At 52.9% G+C, this 22608-nt stretch overlaps 1 protein-coding gene across 3 annotated transcripts in view; it reads right to left on the reverse strand.

Annotated features, from left to right (window-relative positions):
• Positions 1 to 22608, reverse strand: part of ZFHX2 (zinc finger homeobox 2) — a 35436-nt gene that overhangs the window by 3882 nt on the left and 8946 nt on the right. For 2 of the 3 annotated variants that reach the window (XM_055097352.2, XM_055097353.2), the window contains exons 2-9: positions 10265 to 12354; positions 9547 to 10064; positions 8461 to 8701; positions 7103 to 7177; positions 6693 to 6751; positions 4580 to 4795; positions 3838 to 3964; positions 194 to 3670 (exon numbers count right to left, since the gene is read on the reverse strand). In XM_055097352.2, the coding sequence (XP_054953327.1) occupies positions 194 to 3670; positions 3838 to 3964; positions 4580 to 4795; positions 6693 to 6751; positions 7103 to 7177; positions 8461 to 8701; positions 9547 to 10064; positions 10265 to 12305 (6754 nt within the window). In that variant the 5' untranslated portion in view covers positions 12306 to 12354. The remainder of the gene's footprint in view (positions 1 to 193; positions 3671 to 3837; positions 3965 to 4579; positions 4796 to 6692; positions 6752 to 7102; positions 7178 to 8460; positions 8702 to 9546; positions 10065 to 10264; positions 12355 to 22608) is intronic. The other variant, XM_003808081.5, reaches the window with a different exon arrangement.

The following is a 22608-nucleotide window of genomic DNA, read 5'->3' on the forward strand; positions in this document are numbered from 1 at the left end:
CACCTCCAGCCACACGCACCCATTCCCAGCACCGGATTTCCATGCCCCTTCCCTCCTCCTTTCCCCCAAGAGCCTGACGCAAAGGAAGGCCACAGGAGATTGGGCATGGGAAGAATCAGGGAGGAAAAGGAAGGGCATGTCATTAGAGGGGGATGTTCTCTGAAGTCCAGCTCCTCCCAGCCTCCCTACTCACCTGAATTGAAAGGAGCTAAGTTGCCCAGCGGTGGCTGAGCCAGAGCTGGGCCAGATAAGAGGACCGGCGCCAGGCGAGGCAAGGTTGGGGCAGCCCCGAGGGGCATGGAGGCAGGTGTGGTGGCAGATGGGGCCTTGAGAGCTGGGGGAGCCTCAGGTGCTGGGGCCAAGTCGTAGCACTTGCTTTCACTCTTCAGCTGGGCTCGAACCGCCTCCTTGAGCTTGGCCAGGTGCTGACGGGAAAAGAGATGGCCTCGGCAGGAGACATAGAAATCATACTTGACATCACAATAGGGGCAGTCAGTGCGCTGGGCTGCTAAGGGGCCCTCACTGCTGCCCCCAGTGCTCCCAGCGGCTGTCCCCTGTAGTTTGGCCTTCTTTTCCTTGGCACGAGCATTCTGGAACCAGACCTGGATGACTCTCTTGGGCAGCCCAATCTCCTCTCCCAGCACCTCACACTCCTGCATGGTGGGGGTGCGGTAAGCTTCATAGCAGGCTTTCATGATCTTCAGCTGCAGGCTGCTCATCTGGGTCCTGTAGCGCCGCTGCCCCATTCCATCTGGAACCCCAGTCCCACCTCCAGGCCCCCCACTGGTCCCTCCAGCCCCAGGGGATTCTGGTTCAGCTAGGCTGGAAGCAGATGAATCACTCAGATCTCCTGCAGACAGACTGCAAGCCTCACTCTCTGGAGAAGCTTTAGGTGGTTCCTCTGGGCCCTCTTCCTCGCTGGGTGGAGGGGGAGGTAGGAGAGGTAGAGGTGGCTCTGGTGTTGGGGTGGTGGCCTCTTTCCCAGGTGGTAGGAAAGGCTGGGGCCCAGAAGCAAGCGTGGCAGTGGGGTGGGGAAAAGCAGGTGCTTCCCTCTTTGGGGCTTCCCTCCCAGTGCCATCATCTACCTTGCCTAATAAGAGGTTGAACTTGGGCAAGGATGCAGGGGTGGCTGTGGCAGGCGGTTTCACTGCTGGACTAGGCACCCCCCCAGGGGTGCTTCGAAACTGGCCTTTCCTCTCCCGGGCCCTGGTATTCTGGAACCAGACCTGTACCACTCGCTTTTTGAGCCCCACCTCCTCGGAGATGCAGTCGAGCATCTTGCGTGTTGGGTTGGAATCCTGCATGTACCAACGGTACAGGATCTCTAGCTGCTCAGGCAAGATGGTGGTGCGCAGGCGCTTGTCCCTGGGGGGCTCGCCCTCCCCTCCTCCCCCTGCTTCACTGCCTGTGGGAGACAAGCTGCCGTCCTCATGCTTCCGTTTGAGAGGTGGACCTGGCATTGGTGAGGTGGCTGCCACCAGGGGGTTTCTCTCCCCAAACACCAGCAAGGGCAGATCTAGGAGTTGGGGGGGAGCACTGGGCTGCAGAGATGGCAGGAAATGTAGTCGGCGGTGACTGGTCAGGAGGTCCTGGCTGGAGAAAGAAATGGCACACTGGTCACAGGTATGGGCTGGGGAAGGTGATGGAGTAGCCTTCTCTTCAGGCTCTTTGCCTCCTGCCTTTGTTGCCTCTGCTTGGCTCAGCTCCTCCCCATCTGGAGGCTCTGGTAATGGGCCCTCAGGCCCTGCTGGAGGTTCAAGGCCCTGTTCCTCCTCTACTTCTTCTTCTTCCACCTCTTCCTCCTCTTCCCCTCTCTCTGCCTCTTCCTCCTCCTCTTCAAGGGTCTGGTCATCATAGCACTTCTTGAGGTGGCGCACCAACTCAAAAACACAGGAGAAAGTGGCGTGGCAACGCCTGCAGCCGGAGGCTCCGCCAGTGCCTCCTCCGGTTGGCATGGACCCACCCTCACAGGCATTTTTGCGTGCTTTCTGGCGGGCATTCTGGAACCACACCACCACCACACGGCTAGCCAGACCCAACAGACTTGCGAGTCGCTCCACCTCTCCGTCTTTGGGGTAGGCACTAGTCTCAAAGAAAGACTGCAGGGCTTGGGTCTGGAACTCTGTGAACTTGGTTCTGGAGAACCGGCGGCCAGCAGGCACCAGGGGAGGAAGATTCCCTCTAGAGCTTTCTTCCTCCTCTATGGGCCAGTGTCCCCCTGCTCGATTTCGCTCTTCAGGGGCACGGGTCCCCCCTGCCTCAGGCTCTGGGACCAGGAAGGGTGGGCCCAGATGGGGAGCAGGTGAATCCAGAGACCCATCAGGAGGTTTGGGAGGCTCTGCAAGGGGCGGGTATAGGCTGTCATAGCTCTTTCGAAACTGAGCAGCATAACGGCTCAGGGCTTCAAAGGGCAGAAAGCGGCGGTGGACATGTTCCTCGTGTGTCTTGAGGATAAGCATATTGGAGAAGAGTTTCCCACAGGCCCCACAGGCCAGCTTGTCCCCACCCCCGAGGGCCTCAGGTGGGGGTGGGGTAGGGGGAGGGGGCACAGCTTGCTTCCCTTCATTGTACTGGATCACCAGCTCAAAGCCAAAGTTTTCTAGAAGGGCTTTGGCTGCAGTGCGGGCAGCCTCGTTGGGCAATGGGTCGGGGGGTGAGGAAGGCCCTGCCTCATTACCCTCTTTGGCCATGGGGGGCCGCTCCCACTCCCGCTCAGCCAGCTCAGCCTTGGGAGGTTGGGGTGGAGGAGGAGGGGTGGCAGCTGGCAGGGACAGCACAGGTGCAGGCCCAGCTAGTGTCAGCTTGGGCCCCACCTTGAGATCGTGGAGGTAGAAGGGCAGGAGCAGCTGCTGCTGCTGGAGCTTAAGCAGTGATTCGGGCACCAGAGGGAAGGGGGGCAGGACTGGTGGGGTGAAGAGAGGGGCTGGGAATCGGTGCAGGTCCAAGGGAGGTGGGGGAGGGGACAGGAAAGGCAATCCAGATATGAAGCCACTGGTGTCAGGGCCCTTCTTCTCAGTGCCCACCTCCCCCTCTGTCTCGCCTTCCTTGGGCTCTTCTTGGCTGCGTTCTGGCCCTTCAATCTTGGAATCAGTCTTGGTTCCCCGAGAGCGAGTCTGATGCAGAACTGACCGCATGTGGATCTCCAGGGTGGAGCTCTGGTTGTAGGAGACTCTGCAGACTGTGCACTTAAAGGGCTTGTCTGTGGCAGCAGTGGTGGTGGATGGGGCACCGGCCTCTCCCCGTGCAGGGGCAGAGGGGTCAATGGCAGCCTTCTTCATCTTGTGAAGGTGGGAGACAGAATTATAATGAACCAACAGAATATTCTTCTGGGTGAAGGACTCCTTACACACAGTGCACTTATAGGGCCGGGCAGGGTCGAGAAACTTGTCCAGGGCAAAGTTGGTGGTTTTCCGATAGGTCAGAGGGTGGCGAGAGTCAGCTGGAGCTGGCTCTGCAGAGCGGAGCTCCCCAGTGGTCCCCTCTTCCTCCTCAGCCATGGTGGGTGGAGGAGCTACGTCTTCAGCTTGGGCATCAGGTTCAGGGACTGGAGATGGGGCTGGAGAAGGGGGTTGGCCAGGGCTTCCCGAGGGTTTGTCTGGGGCCTCAACTGAGGCCAGGGGAGGCTCAGGAAGAGGATCTGGACTGGCTTCTGGGGTCAGGTTAGGGCCTTCTAGGGGAGAGAGAAGAAAGTACAATGAGGAGGGAACTTTGTTTAAGCCAGACCCCACCCACTCAATACCAAGGCAGTGGACCTTGGCCTCAGTCATCTTCAGACCTTGTTGGCCCATGGAGTCCCCTTTCCTGGTACCTTGGGAGGTTTGCTGTTCCATTCCTTACCTGCTGCCTGGTCTCTGCTCGGTGTAGGCTCTGGCCCATGAGTGGGGGGTTCTTGGCCATTGTCCAGAGGGCTTAATGTGGGTCCAGACAGCACTTTGGTTGTAAATGTCATTTCTACAGTTGTAGCCTGCAATGAGAAAAAGCCTAGTGGCTTCACCACCACCCCCCACTGCCCCTATGCCACTCCTGACCCATCTGCCCTACACCTGTACTTGTGCCGAGATCCCTTTCCACAGATCCAGCCTCCTGTCTGAACAAACCTCCCACCTAATTGCTGCTTTTGCTACAGATGAGAGAGCCTGGGCTGCTGCCTCTCCTATCTGGCTTCCTCTTTCCCCAAACCAGAAGTCATCATTCTTTGAGGCTACCTGGTCTGGCAGGCTGATACCTGCTGTTCAACAACTCTTCTCAGGACTTAGTGGAGGTGAAACAGAAGCCTCTGCCTCATCTCTTAAGTAGAGGCAGCTAGACAAGCTCAGTTCTGAGTCTCCCTCTCTAAAATCCAACTTCAAATCCATGAAATGCTGCTTTTGTTGCCAACACATGCACTTGCCTGAATACTCCTGCCTCTTCCTCCCCTCCTGGATGGCCCTAACAAGGCCTTGTCGGACCGTCCTCACCCAGCCAGCACACGCACTTGCCTGAATGCCCCCTGCCCCCAACACATGCACCTGCCTGAATACCCCTGCCTCTTCCTCCCCTCCTGCACAGCCCTAATAAGGTCTTGTTGTAGCGTCCTCACCCAGCCTGTACTCACTACAAGCAGCAGCTTCTCAACGCACTCGGGCACCACGTTGTGAAGGTGGCTAAGGTGGAAGTGCAGGGCAGGCCGGCCCACCAGCTGTTCCTGGCACAGTGGGCATCTGTACTTGGGCTGCACTGCATGCTGGGAGAGTGTATGAGCCCTCACCTGGCTGGACTCTGGGCTCAGGAAGCTGCAGTATGGACAGCAGTATACCTGGAGGGTACATATGGGCAGTGGACGAAGTGTCAGGGAAGGATGGGACCCACCATCACATAGTCCTTTGGATGCAGCACTGGCCCGCCCCCACTCCTTTTTTTTTTTTTTTTTAGATGGAGTCTGGCTCTGTCACCCCGGCCGGAGTGCAGTGACGTGATCTCGGCTCACTGCAACCTCCGCCTTCCAGGTTCAAGCGATTCTCCTGCCCTCAGCCTCCCAAGCAGCTGGGATTACAGGCGTGTGCAACCACGCCCAGCTAATTTTTGTATTTTTTAGTAGAGACAGGGTTTTGCCACATTGGCCAGGTTGGTCTTGAACTCCTGATGCCAGGTGATCTACTCATCTTGGCTTCCCAAAGTGCTGGGATTACAGGCGTGAGCCACCACGCTTGGCCTCTCACTCCTAATTTAAGAGGAACTAGCCAGATAGGAAGGCATTACAGCAGACCCAGCCTCCAGCCACAGTCCTGAGAGCTGGCTCCTCCCCACTTTCCCTTGGATTGGGACAAAGGCCTAGCTTAGGCCGCTACCTTGCACTCCTTCTTTGTCTGGCCCTCTTCCACCATCCTGGCCTCTCTGCCTTTTCTTGGTATGACTTTCCCAGTCTTTGCTGCCTGCCTCAACCCTCCAGCTAACAGATGGCTCTGTACCTACTGCCCCCACCTTGGATTTAGTTTTCTTCCTTACCTATCCTATCCTGTCGTGTCTTCTCTGTGAAATGGTTCCATTTCCTCTGGGCATTTTCTGGACCCAGAGGCTCCCTTGTCCCTGCCCACTCTGCCTCTGTGAACCGTCACCTGAAAAGGGGCCCTACCTGTCTGCTCAGAAGCCAGCTCATCCTCCCTCAGGCTCAGCAGCTCCCACCTTATTTTCCATCTTTCTTTTTCCTTCTTCTTTTTCCTAATGTGAATAAACACCACAGCTCCCCCAGTGGCCCAGGAAAATTCTGGCCCAGCCCTCTCAGCACATTCTCAGCCACACTTCCAGAGGGGTGAGGCTGCCAGAGGCCCCACCATCACCTGACTGCCAGACCTACCCAGCCTGCATCCAGGCTGGCACCAGTGGCACAGGCCTGTGTGTCAGGGAGGGGATGACCATAAAGGAAGGGGATCCAGATGCTCATCTTAATGCACCTAGCCCCTGGAGCAGACATCTGGAAGAGGTCTGTTGGCGGGAGCAGGAGTTAGGAAGAAAAGATGCTGAGGACATAAGGCATTACTTCAGCTTGCAGTAATGCAGTAACACTGCGTATTGCAATAACAATAAATGTTACATATTGTATTCCAGTTTGGAGAGCTGTGAGGCACAGGATGGCATCTCAAACCAGAGGCTGGGAATCCCCTCAGAACACAGAGCTGCCATTCCTGGGTGCTGCCTAGGTCTGAGTCCTGGGGATTTAGAGATTTGTGGCACATGCTGTCAGCGTGAATCATTTGGTTGGTGCCTCTACCCTTAGTAAGGGGATGCCAGGACAGTTCCATCCAGGCTCAGGGCGTTTTGTAGGGTAGGAACACCGGTGTCTTGTCTTTCTGCTCCTAACTGAGGGATAAAGAGCTGGGCAGTAGCTGGTTGTTTGCTTTTGCCTTTCTCCTCCCCTCCTTCCAGCATGTACCCCCACTCTTTCCTACTCTCAGCACAATTCCTTTATTCATCTTTCCCTCAAGTTCCTGCTGTCTCCCTCCTATCATCTCCCTCTGTGCTTGACCCTGCTGGGCCAGCTCTGCCCCTCAAAGTGCTGAACATGTGGAACTGGATCTGGGTGGAATTTCTTAACTGTGCTATTCTGAGTGAAATAAGTCAAAGCATGACAAAATTACGTCTGCCTTTAGAATATGAGCAGATCTCAGTAAAGCCAGGCCCCCACTTCAGCTCTTCCCAGTTACCCCAATTCTGACCGTGGTCTGGTTGGCACTGTCTCTGGAAGGGCCAGTCTTGTTTTCTGTCTCTTCTGAAGCTGAGGATGAAAGAAGAGGAGATTAAGGAACCCTGACAGCCCTCAAGATGATTTGTAGCAGAGAGCTTCCAGGGTAGGGAGTTGGGCACTAGGGAAAGGGCAGGAAACTCAGTAGATAGGTGAGGCTTGGCAAGGGCTGACTCCGAGTCAGTAGGATGGTCAGGTCTGAGTTCTCAAAGAGGGCGGAAGTGCTTAGCCTCTCGTGGCTCAGCCTCCCTTCCCCCTGATGAGCCCTTTCTTTAATCAGTTTTGCTCCTTGAGCACAGACATTGCTGGGCTCCTGGATTACTGCAGGGTCCCATGAGCGTCTCAGAATGTAGGAGGACTTGGGGGAAGGGAGGGAAAACTCACCCAATTGTTCTGTCTTGTTCTGGGCATCTTTCTCAGGGGTGGGTGGCTCAGCTAAGGGGGTGACAGGAGCCTTCCCTGTGTAGGATGGGGGGAGAGTCAGCTTAAAGAGGTGTGGCATCAGGGAAGGGAGGACATAGGACAGAGGAAGCAGGACAAGCAGCCAGTCAATGAAGGAGAAAATGGATGGATCAATCAGCAGGTAGGAGAGTATGAAAAGCCAACAAAAAGAAACACGCACACAGAAGATAGAGGGAAAATTACAGTATTAGAACTGGTAGGGCCTAAGAGATCATTTTATTAGAGTCCAGCTCCTGTCCTTTTATAGAAGTCCAGCAGTAGACAGCAGAAACAAGACCAAACTCAGCTCCCTGTCTTAAATGACCCAGGAAGTGGGAAGCCCCAGAAATGTAGTGGGAGGGGCACTGAAGAAGGAAGCCTCGGCTGAATGGAAGCAGCTGCTGCAGTGAGCAGGAAGTGGCAGGTCTAGCTGGAAGAGGAGATTACCACTCAAGTAAGAATTGACAGATGTGTAGGAATTTATTTTCGGTGGCAGCCTAATTAAAGTGTTAAAGTTCCTTAACTCCATTCAGCCCTGCGCCAGGATCGTTAGCTATTGATCTGGGCCCCTCCGGCACTTAACTCCAGCCAGCATATTGGCAATTCAATTAGCACCAGTCAATGCTGCGTGTTCCTGGCTCCTGCTGCCCATGCCCTCGTCCTTGCCCACCACTGGCTCTGCAAAGCCCGACGCCCATGCCCACCTCTGGCAGCCCCTTGCAGGCTCTTCTCCTGTACCCTCTGGATCAATGGTGCCTGGCTGGCTGTCCCCGGCCTCTGCTGGTACAACCTCAGCTGCCTAAGGGTGACTCTAAGCCCAGCCTTAGGGCTGAAGACCTCCTAGGAGACAGGAAGAGGCTGGGAAGCTTGTCAGGGGCCTCTTCCCATCCCTGCTGCCTTTGGATCATGCCCACAGCTCCTATCTCCTTCCAAGAAGCCCTGGCCCAGCACAAAACAGGTTCTCTCTCCTTCCTACCCAGCTCCAGCCTGCCACCCTCCAGCATTACCAGGACACTAGTCACTACTCAGAATCACTGGGTGGTTCCTCTTCACCCTCTTCCTGTTCTATGTCATCCACCCAGCAAAGCCCCTGCCCTTCTTTGCCCCTCCACTCAAGGTAGCCTCCACGGTGCCTGACACGCTCATTCTGTCTTATCCCTTCACAGCTTCTTCCCATTTAGTATAGGTGGCCTACAGGCCCGCTTCACCTTACTTGTATCTCTAACTCCGCAGCCCCCGTGCTCCCCACATCCTGCTGCCCTCCCTGCCCAGCTCTTATTCTCCAGTCCCTTCTTCCTCACCGGGAGTCCGGAGCTGCCCGTGGCTGAAGCTCAGGATGCTCTGAAGAGCTGCGAGTCCTTCCTCAGCGGTTGGGCCATTCTGTAGCAGCTGCAGACGCCTCTGGGCCTGGGCATCGCGGTGGGCAGGTGTGCGCAGGTGTTGCAGCACAGCCAAGCGGGAGGGTGTCTCCCATGCACACAACAGGCAGTGGTATAGCCCCAGCTCTGCCCCTGCCTCTGCTCCCTCCATGTCCAGCAGAAACTAGAACCATGGGAAGAGGCTGGCTCAGGCCCAGAAGGGACATGCCGGACCTCAGGGGACTTTTTTTTTTTTTCTAGAGAGAGTCTTGCCCTGTTGCCCAGGCTGGAGTGCAGTGGCATGATCTCTACTCACTGCAGCCTCTACCTCCTGGGTTCAGTGATTCTTATGCCTCAGCCTCCCAAGTAGCTGGGATTACAGGCATGCGCACCACACCCGGCTAATTTTTGTATTTTTAGTAGAGATGGGGTTTCACCATGTTGGCCAGGCTGGTCTCGAACTCCTGACTTCAAGTGATCCTCCTGCCTCGGCCTCCCAAAGTGCCGGGACTACAGGCGTGAGCCACCGCACCTAGCCTCAGGGGACTTCTTTGCCTCCCCTAAGGGAGACTGACTAGCAGCAGCCCCCTCCCCACCCCTCGCTTCCTCCTCCTGAAACCCCCCCTTTACCTCCTATGGCCACCTAAGTATTATTGCTTGCTCTCCCCAACCCTTTCTCTTTCTCCTACCACTCCTGGACTCCCTCCCAGCATGCAAATGGAGTCTGGTTCCATCCTCTTGAACCTCTGGTGACATGACAAACTGAGCTGATACCACCCCTCCCTCCAGGGCCAAACACCAGAAGAGCTGAATAAAGTCTGTTTCACTTGTCAGAGTTTACTATCCTTTGGTCTCTTTCTCCATGTCTGTCACTTTGTTACCCTGGTACATATGTCGTTACCTGGTGCATACTTTCCTTTTTCTCCATTTGTCACCCAGGGTTTTTCTATCACTTTCTTATTCTGCATCTCCTCCCTCTGTCCCCATTCCCTTCTCCTCTTCCGATGGCCCTTCCTGACCCAGCCTCACCTTATAGATTTGGCTGTTTTCTTCGTGGGCTGCACCCCTGGCATGCAGCTGCATCTTCTCCTTGCTGTTGGACTCAAAGTCACAGATGTTGCAGCGCAGGTGTAGTGGGGAGACAGACCCATAAGGAGCCCCATCTCCCAGGGACACTGGGGAAGGGGTGCCCATGGCTCCACCCCCCTCCCACAGGTGGGCTGCCAGCTGGTACTTCTGAGCATGTTTGTCAGTCTTGAGGTGGAGTTGGAAGTTGGCCTTGAGCTGGGTGCCATAGCAGCAAAGCTTGCAGCGGTGGGTGTCACCGGCCACCTCCTTCCATTCAGCTTCCGGGAGGCTCCGGCCTATGCTGCAGTGGTAGAGCAGCAGCTCCAGGTTGTCTGTGCTGAAGGCCTGGCACACTAGGCAGCGGAACACCTTCAGGGACAGGCTGTCGTCTGGGGGTGGTGAGGTGGGCAGGCTGTCAGATGAGGAACCCAGGAGCTGACTTGGAGGCAGGTGGGCATCAGGGGATAGGCTTCGAGGGGCTAGAGGACAGAGACAGATTAGTGGCCCAAGAAAGAAATGGGGCACGGTTGGTTCACTATGTGGGGAGGTGGGTTAATGAGTAGGATAGTGCTCAGAGGGACTTATGGTTACCTAAGTGGGGAGTTGGTCCTTGGGAGAAAGCACGGAATAGAGTTTGGCCCTGGGGAGGAGAGAAGAGGGAAGAAGCACAGAAGCTTACCGGATGTGGGGAACTTGTGGGCAGGTGCTCCTAGGTGGTGGAAACCATTGAGAAGTAGCTGGGTTTCCAGGGGCTTGTCTGGCCTCAGCCCTGGGCCAGCCAAGGGAGTCTGAGGCTGCCCTAGGGCCTGGGGCCCAAAGTACTGGAAGAGTTCAGGGGGGCTAGTGGGGGTAGCCCCTGGTGGGGGAGGAGGGCCTGGCCCCATCAATCCAGGTGGCAGGCCCAGCGGCAGCCCCTGGTGCAGCATTAGGACATTCTGCATGTGCTTCTCAGAGGTCATATGGATGCGCAGGTTGCGGGAGATGTTTGTCTCGTAGCTGCACACCTTGCACTGCCAGGATGATTTGGTCTTAGGCTCTTTGTCTCCTGCGGAGGGTGGGAGTGATGCCTCTGGTGGACTTCCCTGCCCACCAGGGCCCGCCTGGAAGCCCTGCAGGTTGGCCAGGTGCTTGTCAGACTGCATATGGATGCTGAGGTTGCCTTTGGTGGTTGTAGAGTAGTTGCAGACGTCACAGCGGTAAGGTTTGTAGCCACAGTTGTAGCTCTCTCCACGAGCAAGGCGGGGGTGGGCGCCCCCAGCACTGCAGTAGCTGCAGTGACTATTGCTCTCAGGGTGCTTCTCTCGCATGTGCACATCCAGGGTCTGCTGGTACTTGTAGTGCCAGTTGCACTTGGGACACTTGAGTGTCTTGCAGGAGTTGCGTGAGTGGAGCAGGGACATGTGGCTGGACAGGCTGAGGCCCTGGAAGGCTGCAGGGGCTGGGGTATAGTCATCAGCTAGGCGATAGGGCTGGGGTGGGTCACTGGGGTCTTCGGGGGAGCCCACTGGGGCAGGGAGAGTGCCCCCCTCCTTGGAGGTGGGTGAGCTTTGGTTGAGTGGTGGGCAGAGCCCTCCATCCTCTTCTTGCCCCTCAGGGAACCAATCTGGCCCTGCCTCGCCTGCTGCCACTGGCGATTCTTTGGCTTGGGTTGGGCTGGGGTCCCAGGTGGCTGTGGGTGGAGAGGGTGGGCTGAGGGCCATAACTTCTTCATCCAGGAGGATAAGGGCCTGGACTTCTGCCTCAGGGGGGCCATCCTCTGTCTGGGCCACATTCGCCTCCATGTTCACTGTGCTGCTATTGTCAAGGGGTATGTCAGAAGAGGGGCGAGCAGGGAGTTTTGGCTCCAGAAAGCTTATGAGGGCCTTGCAGCCTTCATCTCCCTCCTGGAGCACAGCTGGGCTACCTGACAGGCCCTGATATTGGGCAGGGGTTAGCTTCACCCCATGAGACTGTGTGTGATCCATAAAGGCCTGGGGCTTGCTGAAACCCAGGCGGCACAGAAGGCAGAGCCAGAAGACTGCCACGTGGTTGCCCCCGCTGTTCCCCATGGGGCCATCTTTGGGATCTCCGGGTGGATTTGGAGCCAGTTGGTAGCTCCAGAAAGCTCCATGCCTTTCCTCACAGGCAGCCGGAGATGGTGCTGAGGTATCATGGGACAGAATTTGGTCAGAAGAGCTAAAGCCTTGGATTGGGTCAAAGCCATGTTGGATGTGAAGGGCAGTGAGGTGTGAGGGGGGTGGGTAGGCAAGGAAGGGCAGACTGGGCTCTTCCTTGATGCCCGCCTCACCCCAGGGGAAGCCCTTTGGTAACAGGAGTTCACTGCCACCTGGCAGGGACAGCTTGGCCACTAGGTAGGCCTCACCTCCAGCTGTGAAGAATAAGTGGTTGCTTAGGTCCATGGGAGGGAGCCCTTCTTCTTCCTTCTCCTGCTCCTTGTCCTTTTCCACCCCTGGGTCATTTGGTGGGAAGTGACCACGGTCAGGCCCTTCCTGGGGCTCCCCAATCTCCTTTGGTGGGACGAGGCCACAGCCCGACTCCAGGAGCTGTCCCCCTGGCTCTGAGGACCTCATGTTCTCAGAGGTGGAGGAGGCAGCAGGGGGATCTTTGGTGACAGGATCAGAGGGGGTGCTGGAGGAGGAGGTGTCCGAAGGCAGGGATGGGGCATTGTGCCCAGGGGAGGGGGTGGTACCAGTGGTAGAGGCTGAGTTAAGGGTGGCCATGGTAGACGGAGGAGTGCTGGGGGCTCATGTCAGCGTGACAGCCAGTACCCTGTAGGGAGACAAGGAGAGAGCAGTGCTGTGAGGCTGCAGGGACCCCAGCTGGGCAGCTGGATCTCTGGATACTCCTGCCCCATCCTCTTCCCTGAACACCAGACTCAGACACCACTTTGCTAACCTGAAATTTCACTTAGTGTCTAACATGCTTCACAACTTAATATGTCCAACATCAGAACTCTTCATTTTATTTATTTTATTTTATTTTATTAATTAATTAATTTTTTTTTTGAGATGGAGTTTTGCTCTTGTTGCCCAGGATGGGGTGCAATGGCGTGATCTCGGCTCACCGCAACCTCCACCTCCTGGGTTCAAGTGATTCTCCTGCCTCAGCCTCCTGAGTAGCTGGGATTACAGGCTTGTGCCACCACACCTGACTAATTTTGTATTTTTAGTAGAGACGGGGTTTCTCCATGTTGGTCAGGCTGGTCTCTAACTCCCGACCTCAAGTGATCCGCCCACCTCGGCCTCCCAAAGTGCTAGGATTATAGGTGTGAGCCACCGCGCCCAGCCTAGAACTCTTTATTTGTCCCCTGAACCTGCTCCTCCCCATCTTTCCTATCTCAAAAGTTGGTACCAACATTTATCCAGTGGCTTAGACTAAAAACCCAAAGTTTTATCTTGCCCTCACCTACTGGACATATCCACTTCAACAGCAACCTCTAAAACATGTCAATCCCTCCATTTATCTCCTTCACTAACACCATCCTGGGGCCCGCTGAAATCCGGGCAGCACAGAAGGCAGGCCATTATCATCTCTTTCCTGGACTAACACAACAGATGCCACACTGGCCTCCCACTTCCACTACTGCCCGCTACAGTGTATTTTCTCTCTATCCAGCAGCCAGAATGGGGGCTTTAGTTTTTGCTCTATCTTTAGCACAGAAAACAATGCCTGCCACAGTCAGTATCTTTTGAATGGCAGAATTCTAGGAAAGACCCTCAGATTTTCCATACCCTGATGAGGTAAATTCCCTAAGTCTTGCCAGAGATAGGGCATAATTGATTTCCCCTGGCATGCAGGCACCATGCTTCTCTCCAATGCCTTCCAGATCCATCTCTGGTCACAGCATGTGGAACAGATGGGAGCTTCTCTGGTCAGTTGAAAGATAACAGCTAGTCGGTTGCCTCCTCTTCCTCCCAAAAGAGGTAACAAATAATAAGTAATAGTAATAATATTACTAATAGTTATGTAGGTACATATACCATGGTCCTGGCACTATGTTAAATGCTTTATGTTAATCATCTCATTTAATCTCACAGCAACCTTATTTTACGGATGGGGCATCCAAGAAACAGAGATGTTAAGTGAGCTACTGAGGGTCACACAGCTCCAAGATAGTGAAACTAGAAATGGACTGATGAGGCACTGAGTAAACCCCAAAGTTGTGGTCTAGACTCCTCCACCCAGCTAGACTGTCCCTTGGACACAATACAGGCAAAATGAGACTCCAAAGGACTAGAAATGAGGATTCCAGTCTGGGCACGGTGGCTTACATCTGTAATCCCAGCACTTTGGGAGGCCGAGGCAGGCAGATCACCTGAGGTCAGGAGTTTGAGACCAGCCTGGCCAACATGGTGAAACCCTGTCTCTACTAAAAATACAAAGAAATTAGTTGGGCGTGGTGGTGCATGCCTGTAATCCCAGCTACTCAGGAGGCTGAGGCAGGAGAACAGCTTGAAACTGGGAGGCAGAGGTTGCAGTGAGCCGGGACTGCACCATCGTACTTCAGCCTGGGCAACAAGAATGAAACTCCGTCTCACCAAAAAAACAGAAAGAAAGAAATGAGGATTCCTGGGCTGCCTCCAGCTGACAGAAGCACCAAGGCTCCCATCCTTTTTTTTTTTTTTTCCTAAATCAGGAACCTCCCCCTCAAACTCACCAATTCCCATGCCTCTCCATCCTATACTTCCCCCAAGGTCCCAGTTGGCCCATCTACGTCCTCTCTAGCTCTCGTATTAGCAGATCTCTAGTGATTAAACTGGTAGTGCTTCAGGCCAGAGTGCTTCGTGTAAGGGGCGAGGGGCGTGGCCTCTCTTTTCCTGGGCTACCTCTAACCCTCACCTTCAGATTTTTTTATTTGGAATGGGTCCTCAGTCTGGCCCCACCCAACCTGAAGGCCCCATTGTAGCTTCCCTCCTCCTGGGGTTCTAGCCAGGCATGAAGTCAGAGCCATTAAGGAATGCTGAGTGGAATGGGATTAGCATGGTAATGAAAATGCAAATCAGCACCTGGGAAAGGGGTGGAAGGGATGGGGAGGTCGGGGGAGTCGGAGAACCAAAAGGGAAGTGAAGGAACTGGACTGAGGGGAGCCGATTTCTCGATAACCAGAAAGCAGAAGCCCTCAAGTTGAGGGAGAAAGGTATTCCTCCTACAGAATCCACGGTGGGGGAGAGGGGTAAGGGTGCTGGTTTGTGAGGGTCTGTTATTCCATCGTCACCCACAGGGTGGGCCACACCACCCTTCCACTACCCCTGGTAGGAATAACTGACTGGGCAAGAGGCCCTGTCCTGGGCCCTGCCGCCAAGGGCTGGACACAGGTGTGTGCTCTCTCCCAGCCGGCCCAAGTGCTACAGCTCACCCTCCCTAAGCCTACCAGCTGCTTCCTGGCTCCTGACTCACCACGCTCGATCACAGCTCAGAGTAGGGCTAGGCAGACCTAAGCCCCAAATCCTGCAGTAACTCCCAGATCCTCTCTCAAAAACATCTATTTCCTAGAACTGGAAAAAGACATAGCTGATTCCTAGCTAGAAACCAAAGGAGCTTAGCTTTTGGCTAGCTTGTAGGTGAGACTCTGATCGGCCGAGGGTAGGTTGGCAGCTATTTAAAATTGCAAATCTCTTCCCCACCTCCCAACCTAACCCTCCTCCTCTTTAGGAAAGAATTTCAATTGCAAATATATCTCTGCCTCAGTACATCCTCCCCCAACCCCAACTCCCCATCCCCCTTTCTTCTCGGAGCTTCTCCCATCACCCACTATTTATTACAAACCTTTAGCTGCAGCGATTATTTTTTCGCTTTTTTTCCCCTCATTGCATTTTCACTCCTCCATCTTTCCTTCCTTCCCTCTCAGAATCGCTAGGTCCCTTTCTTTGCCCTTCCTACCTTGAACTGGAGACAGTGCAGAAACGGACAGGCCTAAGAGTCATCCCCTCCTGCCACCCCCAAGACCAAGATTCTTGCTCATCCTCAGACCCATCGCCATTCTTCCCTTTAGTTCCCGGCTTTCCTTAAGGGCATCCCCTATCCCTGCGGACACATCTCAGATGTGGGTAAAGAGACAAGGCGACCCCTGAAAGGCCCTGACATTGTTGCCTCTGAAGGAGGCAAGAGGAGGAAGGAGGAAGAGGGTGGATCTGGTGTAGGGTGGAGGTTGGGGACGGTCAGGGAAGACCTGGGTAGAGGCAAGGGCTGGGGGCCTCTGTGAAGGAGAGGGGTTAGGGGAGACAGAGCAGGCAGTGGCGGTGGTGTGATTAGAGAGGAGATTGATGTGAAGGGGCGCCACAGACGGCAGAAAGAGTCAATAAAACGAGAGGATCACATTAGAGGCGACAGAGAGAGCTTTAAATTACAAGGCTGCTGCCACTGAGGGGGATGGGAGGAGGGAGGCCTGGAGCCAAGGGAGGGCGGAGAGTTCTGAGGGTGTAGTCATCCCCTGAGATGAATCTTGCAGCTCCAAAATGGCCCTTAGTCTCCAGAGTTCCCTGCTGCCCCTTCATTCTATCCTCCTCCCCTAATGCACTGTTTCGTCACAAGGCTGAGGAGGGGAGGAAGATGAAGATGGAGAGAAAGGTGTGGAGAAATAGAAGACATTTTTTCCTTTTGCTATTGCCCTCTTCCTCTGTCCAGACCCAGGTCTCTGTTTACTTCTCAGGATGAGAAAGGAAGGATGGAAGTGCAACTTTCAAGGCTCAGCCAGGGAGTTAATGCCCTACAAACAAAAAAATATATACAGTCGTAATTACTGAGCTGCAAATGTTCTTCCATGGAGGTGGGAAGATACACATTAGGACCCAGAAAGCTGCCGAGAGAGAAATGTGATGAGACAGAGATAAGAGGCTCAGATGTACAGTTGCAGAAACACAGGTGGAAAGCTGAAAAGGCAGGCCCTGACCGAGCAAGATGGGGGAAATAGTGAGACTTAAGGACCGGAGAATTACAAGAGACAAAGGGCATGGGCAAAGGAAGGACCAAAAAATTGAAGTCTGAGAAAGGAGAGAATCTGCCCCTCACTGAAGAGGAGCCATGTCGTGGATTCAGGCTGGCCGGCAGAACTGGAGGCAAAGCTGACCAGGGCTGCTTCCTCCCATCCCCCAGCAAGACCAGGGCTCCCTTTGGTACAGCCCCCTCCCACCTCTGGCTGACCAAGAGAGGAAAAGAAACACTACTGCTCCCTAGTGGTTACAGAGGGAATATCACCAAGGAGTTGGCAGGACTAATGGGACCTGACTGGCTCTTTCCTCCCTAACTCCCCTCCAAAAAACAAAACTCCTCCTTTTTCTCCAAACCCAACTCCATGGCAAAGTCTTTCGAAGTGAAGTCTATCAGGGCACCATCAAGTTTGCATACAATGATTTTCACATCAGGGCCTTCCAAACAGTTGTTTTTCATTTTTTGAGACAGGGTCTCGCTGGGTCTCCCAGGCTGGAGTGCAGTGTCACCATCTTGTCTCACTGCAGACTCTGCCTCCTGGACTTAGGTGATCCTCCCACCTCAGCCTCCCTCCCAGTAGCTGGGACTACAGGCATGTGCCACCACGCCCAGCTAATTTTTGTATTTTTTGTGGAGACAAGGTTTCGCCATGTTGCCCAGGCTGGTCTTAGATTCCTGGGCTAAAGCAATCTGCCCGCTTTGGCCTCCCAAACTGCTGGGATTACAGGCATGAGCCACCAAGCCCAACCTTCCTAACAGTTTTGCCTTTCACTTTTCTAATTGTTTAATCTACCCACTTTCCCTTAGAGTCAATTTTAGGACCTTTTTAAAAAAATTCCTCTCTCTTAAATTGTTGCCTCAGGCATTGCACCCTTCCATACTCACTGTCCTCGCCTTCCTCCCCTTTTTGTCTCAACCTGTTGATTACAAGAGGAGGTGACCATGGAGAGAAGGGGAAGAGAAACAGGAAGGATGAGATGTGTGTACCCCTAGTATGGAGGATTGTTTGGTATAAACAGCAAATAAACTATAACTAGATGAGCTCTATTTTTTAGGGCAATGGAAGAACATGGGCTTTGGATCCACGCACAGCCAGCCAGGTTCAATCCTTGCTCCATCACTCACTAGCTGTGCAACTTTGGGAAATTACTTATTGAGCCTTAGTCTCCTTATCTGGGAAAATGAGAATAATGATATTTTCCTTACTCAGTTGTGAAGACCAGATAGGTAACGTGTAAAGTGCATTTGCTGGGTGTTCAATGAGGGTAGTTCTTTTCCTTCTCTCTTGGCTGTCTCCCATCACAGAGTGGAGCATGGTGTTTGCACAGAGGCTGACAGCTTTCCTTCTGTTCACCCCTTTTTCTTTTTTCTCTTTTTTTTTTTTTTTGAGACAGTCTCGCTCTGTCACCCAGGGTGGAGTGCAATGGTGTGATCTCAGCTCACTGCAACCTCCACCTCCCAGGTTCAAGTGATTCTCTCTGCCTTAGCCTCCCGAGTAGCTGGGATTACAGGTGCACACCACCAGGCCTGGCTAATTTTTGTATTTCAGTAGAGACGGGGTTTCACTGTGTTGGCCAGGCTGGTCTCGAACTCCTGACCTCAGGTGATCCACCTGCCTTGGCCTCCCCAAGTGCTGGGATTACAGGTGTGAGCCACTGCGCCCGGCCTCTGTTCACCCCTTTCTTGACCAAGACTCATCCTCTAATCTCTGCCCTTTTCAACTGAGGGCAGAATCTTAGATGGACAGGATTTTTTTTTTTTTTTTTTTTTTGAGACGGAGTTTCGCTCTTGTTGCCCAGGCTGGAGTACAATGGTGCAATCTTGGCTCACTGCAAACTCCACCCCTGGGTTCAAGCGATTCTCCTGCCTCAGCCTCCCAAGTAGCTGAGACTATAGGCAGGCTCCACCATGCCCAGCTAATTTTGTATTTTTAGTACAGACAGAGCTTCTCCATGTTGGTCAGGCTGGTCTCAAACTCCCAACCTCAGGTGATCTGCCCACCTCGCCCTCCCAAAGTGCTGGGATTACAGGCCTGAGCCACCACACCCGGCCAGGATTTAAATCTAGTCTACTCAGCCATAGAGTTCACTTCTTACTTAGCCCTCTTGATTGCTGGGTCTAGAGAGACCCATTATTCCAGAGCAAAGAGTAGAAATTTTGCCCAGGCTCACATTTGGACAGAAGCAGCTAATAAGTGGATCAAAACTATTCTGGCCTTTCCCTGCCTGTCTTCTTTCTTTCTGTTTTTCCAGAGATCCTTTCCAAGTCATCCCTGCATTTAAAACTATCATTCTATCTCTAAATCTTACCTTCTATATTTAAAAAGAAAACAAACAGTACTTTGATTCTTCCCTTTTAATTCTACCTATCTCTTCTAGACCCTTCCCCTTCTATAAATATTTAAGGAGAGCTTACTTTGTGCAAATAAGTTTTGTCCAAAAGAGAGAGAAAGAATGAGTATGGCAGGAATGAGACAAGCAGGAAAAAGAGTGTTGTAAAGGGCAAAGAAAGATTGCTAAGGCAGAGAAGAGGAGGGAAGAAGAAGGGAAGGAGAGAGGGAGAGGTAAGGAAGTGAAGAGGAAGATGAAGCTAGGTCTTGATTTGCATATATTGAATCTTTTCCAGGCCTCCCAGCTCTGGCACCAGATTGGGATGGTGGCCTGTCCCCAGTGAGAAGGAGGTGGCAAGGAGGCTGTCTCTTGCACTTTGCAAGATGCTTAAGGTGGGCATGAGTAGATTGGGTGAGGTGTGAGGAGAAAAGGGTAGGCTCAGGAAGAAGATGGGGGTGGTAGGGAGCAGACAGGAGGAGAAGGGAAGCAGTAGGCTGAAACCACACACGTTCACATTTGCATGGATTTGCTGAGGTGTGCTGCAGAGTGTCTGCTACTGATGGGGGTGGGTGTCCAGGAGAGGAGGCATCTCCCTTGATGACTTGGAAAGTGTTGGATGTGTTAGGACAGCAGTGTGGAGCTGCTCTGCTGCACAGATCTATGTGATTTTATAGTACACTGGAGAGACTCACATCCTGCTAGATGTGGTTCTCTCGTTCTACATACCACAGGCTTAGACAATCACGAACCAGCTCGGAACCCTTCTTCTGTATGAGCACTCAGGGAGCTGTCCCCTTAAATTCAGAATCAGGATCCTATCTGATCCTTGCATGGGGGACTGCTGAAGAATTTGGTCTCCCAGAACTTGGTAGGAAAACATTCTTTTTTTTTTTTTTTTTTTTTTGGAGATGGTGTCTCTGTTGCCAGGCTGAAGTGCAGTGGTGTGATCTCGGCTCACGGCAATCTCTGTCTCCTGGGTTCAAGCAATTCCCCTGCCTCAGCCTCCCGAGTAGCTGGGATTACAGGCGCGTACCACCACAAGCAGCTAATTTTTTGTATTTTAGTAGAGACAGGGTTTCATCATGTTGTCCAGGATGGTCTCTATCTCCTGACTACCTGACCCGCCCACCTTGGCCTGGGATTACAGGCGTGAGCCACTGCGCCCGGCTGGAAGGAAAACATTCTGAGTGACCGTGTATGTAAATAAGTCTTTCTGGTTATTTTATTCTGTGAACCTGTGTGATGTAATGACTGCATTTAAATAGTATTACAACAACAAAAACTAATTGTAATAATAGTAAATAGCTAACATCTTTAAATGTTTGCCATGGGCCAGGCACCGTGCTAGGCCCTCGGCAAGTATCACATCACCTAATCCTCCACTTCAATCTGATGCAATAGATGTAGCTATTCATTCCTATTTTACAAACATGGAGACTGATTTAGATGGGTTAAGTAATTTTTAAGATCTCCTGCTTAAAAAGAAGTAGAGTTGAGATTGGAACTCAGGTAGCCTGATGTCAGTACCTCTGCTCTTGGGTTAATTTGTAAGCTTCTGAACTCTGGCTGGTATGCATTTTGAATGAGGTCTTTTGAGTCTGATTGTATTACTCTGTGTGTCACCTTGAGCATATGTGCTATCATGTTCCACTTGAAGGTGCTAGATGGCTGTCTTCCATTTGGTTTGTTTCTTAGTATAAGATGGGCCAGAAGAGGAGCACTGCTTTGTGCAACTCCAGGGTGCGTCATTCACACTGCAGTCCATGCAGGGGCACTGGCCATGCCCTGTGTGAAGGAAGGGAAGGAGCGGGAGGGAGGGAGTGGGAACAGGAGGGAAGGGATAGATAATGGCGGGTAGTGTTCTTTGAATGATATGTGTACCCATTTGTGACAACATCTCTTAAAGTTGAAGGTCTACACATGTGTATCCATATTAGCATATGAACTTCATCAGACAAGCACTCTCCCTCCAACAGAGGGAGACCCTGTCTCAAAAAACAAAAAAACAACAACAGCCTTTAGAGTCAGACAGACCTGGAATCAAATTCTAGTTCTGTTTCTTAATATGTAAATGACCTCAGGTAAGTTGCTTAAAGTCTCAATTCAGTCTCTTCATATAGAGAATGGGGCATGCGCCTATAATTCCAGCACTTTGGGAGGCCGAGGTGGGTGGATCATTGGAGGTCAGGAGCTTGAGACCAGCCTGGCCAACACAGTGAAACCCTGTCTCTACTAAAAATACAAAAAAAATGAGCCGGGCGTGGTGGCATGCACCTGTAATCCCAGCTACTCAGGAGGCTGAGGCAGAAGAATCGCTTGAACCCGGGAAGCAGAGGTTGTAGTGAGCCGAGATCGCACCACTGCACTCCAGCCTGGGTGACAGAGTGAGACCCTGTCTAAAAACAAACACATCAAAAACAGAAAAAAGAAAAAAAAAAAAAAAGGGAATGGGGAACTCATGGAGTTGAGTCCATTGAGAGGATCATCATTGAGACTGGCACTTTGGGTGTATCAATAAATGGAAATGGAATAATTATTCATCCATATGCCTTATTTCCTGTGTTGGGGTATGTGTATGTTGTTTTTTGATTGTATGTGGGGCAGCTGGTAACCTGGCTGTAGCCCTGTCCCAGTACTTCTTTGGGGTTGGTGAAGGTGCTTGTTCTCCCTGGCTGGATTTTCCCAGGCCCTCCATGTACACGTGTGTGGGCCCTGTGCTTCCCTTTCAGTAGTAGGGTATCCTGTTCAGTGTGTTGCTGTGAGCCCGTGTGTGGTTGGCCCGGCTGGCGCGGGCGTGTTTAGGGTGGTGGTAATTACTGGGATGGCCCAGCCCTAATGAGTGTGATCTCGTTACACTCTCGCTGCCTCTAATGGAGCTAACCTCATTTCACAGCCATTAGAGATGGAGATGAGGCCCCGCCCACTGGCCCTGCCAGCTGCAGCTTTTGCAGCCCTGGCCACGTTCTTTCCCTCCGGCTCGCCATTTCTCCATTCCACTTCTCCTTCTCCCACCTTTTTTTTCTGCTCCTCCTACCAGGTTTCCCTTTCCTGTCCCCCATTGTTCTTTTCCCTGGCTGTTTTTCTGCACCCCTCTCCTCCTTCATTCTCTTTTCATGTCTGCCTTCCCCGCTTCTCTCTTCGATTCCGGGCTCCTCTTCTCTTCACTCATCACCCTCCCTTTTTTCTCCTCTAGTCAATTTGTCCTCCACATTGCCATTTCTCCATCCTCTTTTCCTTCCCTCTCCCCCGCCCTTCACGGCTCCAGTTCCTCCCCTCCCCTACATTGCCCTGTCTGGCCAAAGGACAAATCTCAAGGGGAAACCAGCAAAGACAAACAAGGAGCAGTGACTTCATTATCGTCGCTAATTTGCCACTTCAGTTCCTCCCATAAGGGTCAAAGCCAGCACTGCTTGAACTCAGGACTGACACGCAGGCTGAGACCATGGCCTGGCTTTTCAGCCCTACTTCTTACACAACCACTCGTCCGCCCTCCTCAGCTGTCTTCATTTCCCTGCGGAGGGGTCAGGCTTCCTGTTTGCTCTCCAATTTCTTAGTCCTCACAGCCTACTGCACTCCTTCCTTTCTCATTTAAATTGTGGCCATCTCTCTGTGCTCTCTCCCATCTCCAAGTCATGGGTTTTTCACCTTTGACTCCTATCTCTGTCATACTCTCTCCCAACTTCTCCCTGCCTAATCTTTTCAGAACCTCTTTCTCATCCTTCCCTGGCCTTCTCTCTAATTTCAAGTGCACTTCTTTCCCTAAAGC

Source organism: Pan paniscus, chromosome 15 (genome assembly GCF_029289425.2).
Source record: "Pan paniscus chromosome 15, NHGRI_mPanPan1-v2.0_pri, whole genome shotgun sequence".
Taxonomy (NCBI): Eukaryota; Metazoa; Chordata; class Mammalia; order Primates; family Hominidae; genus Pan; species Pan paniscus.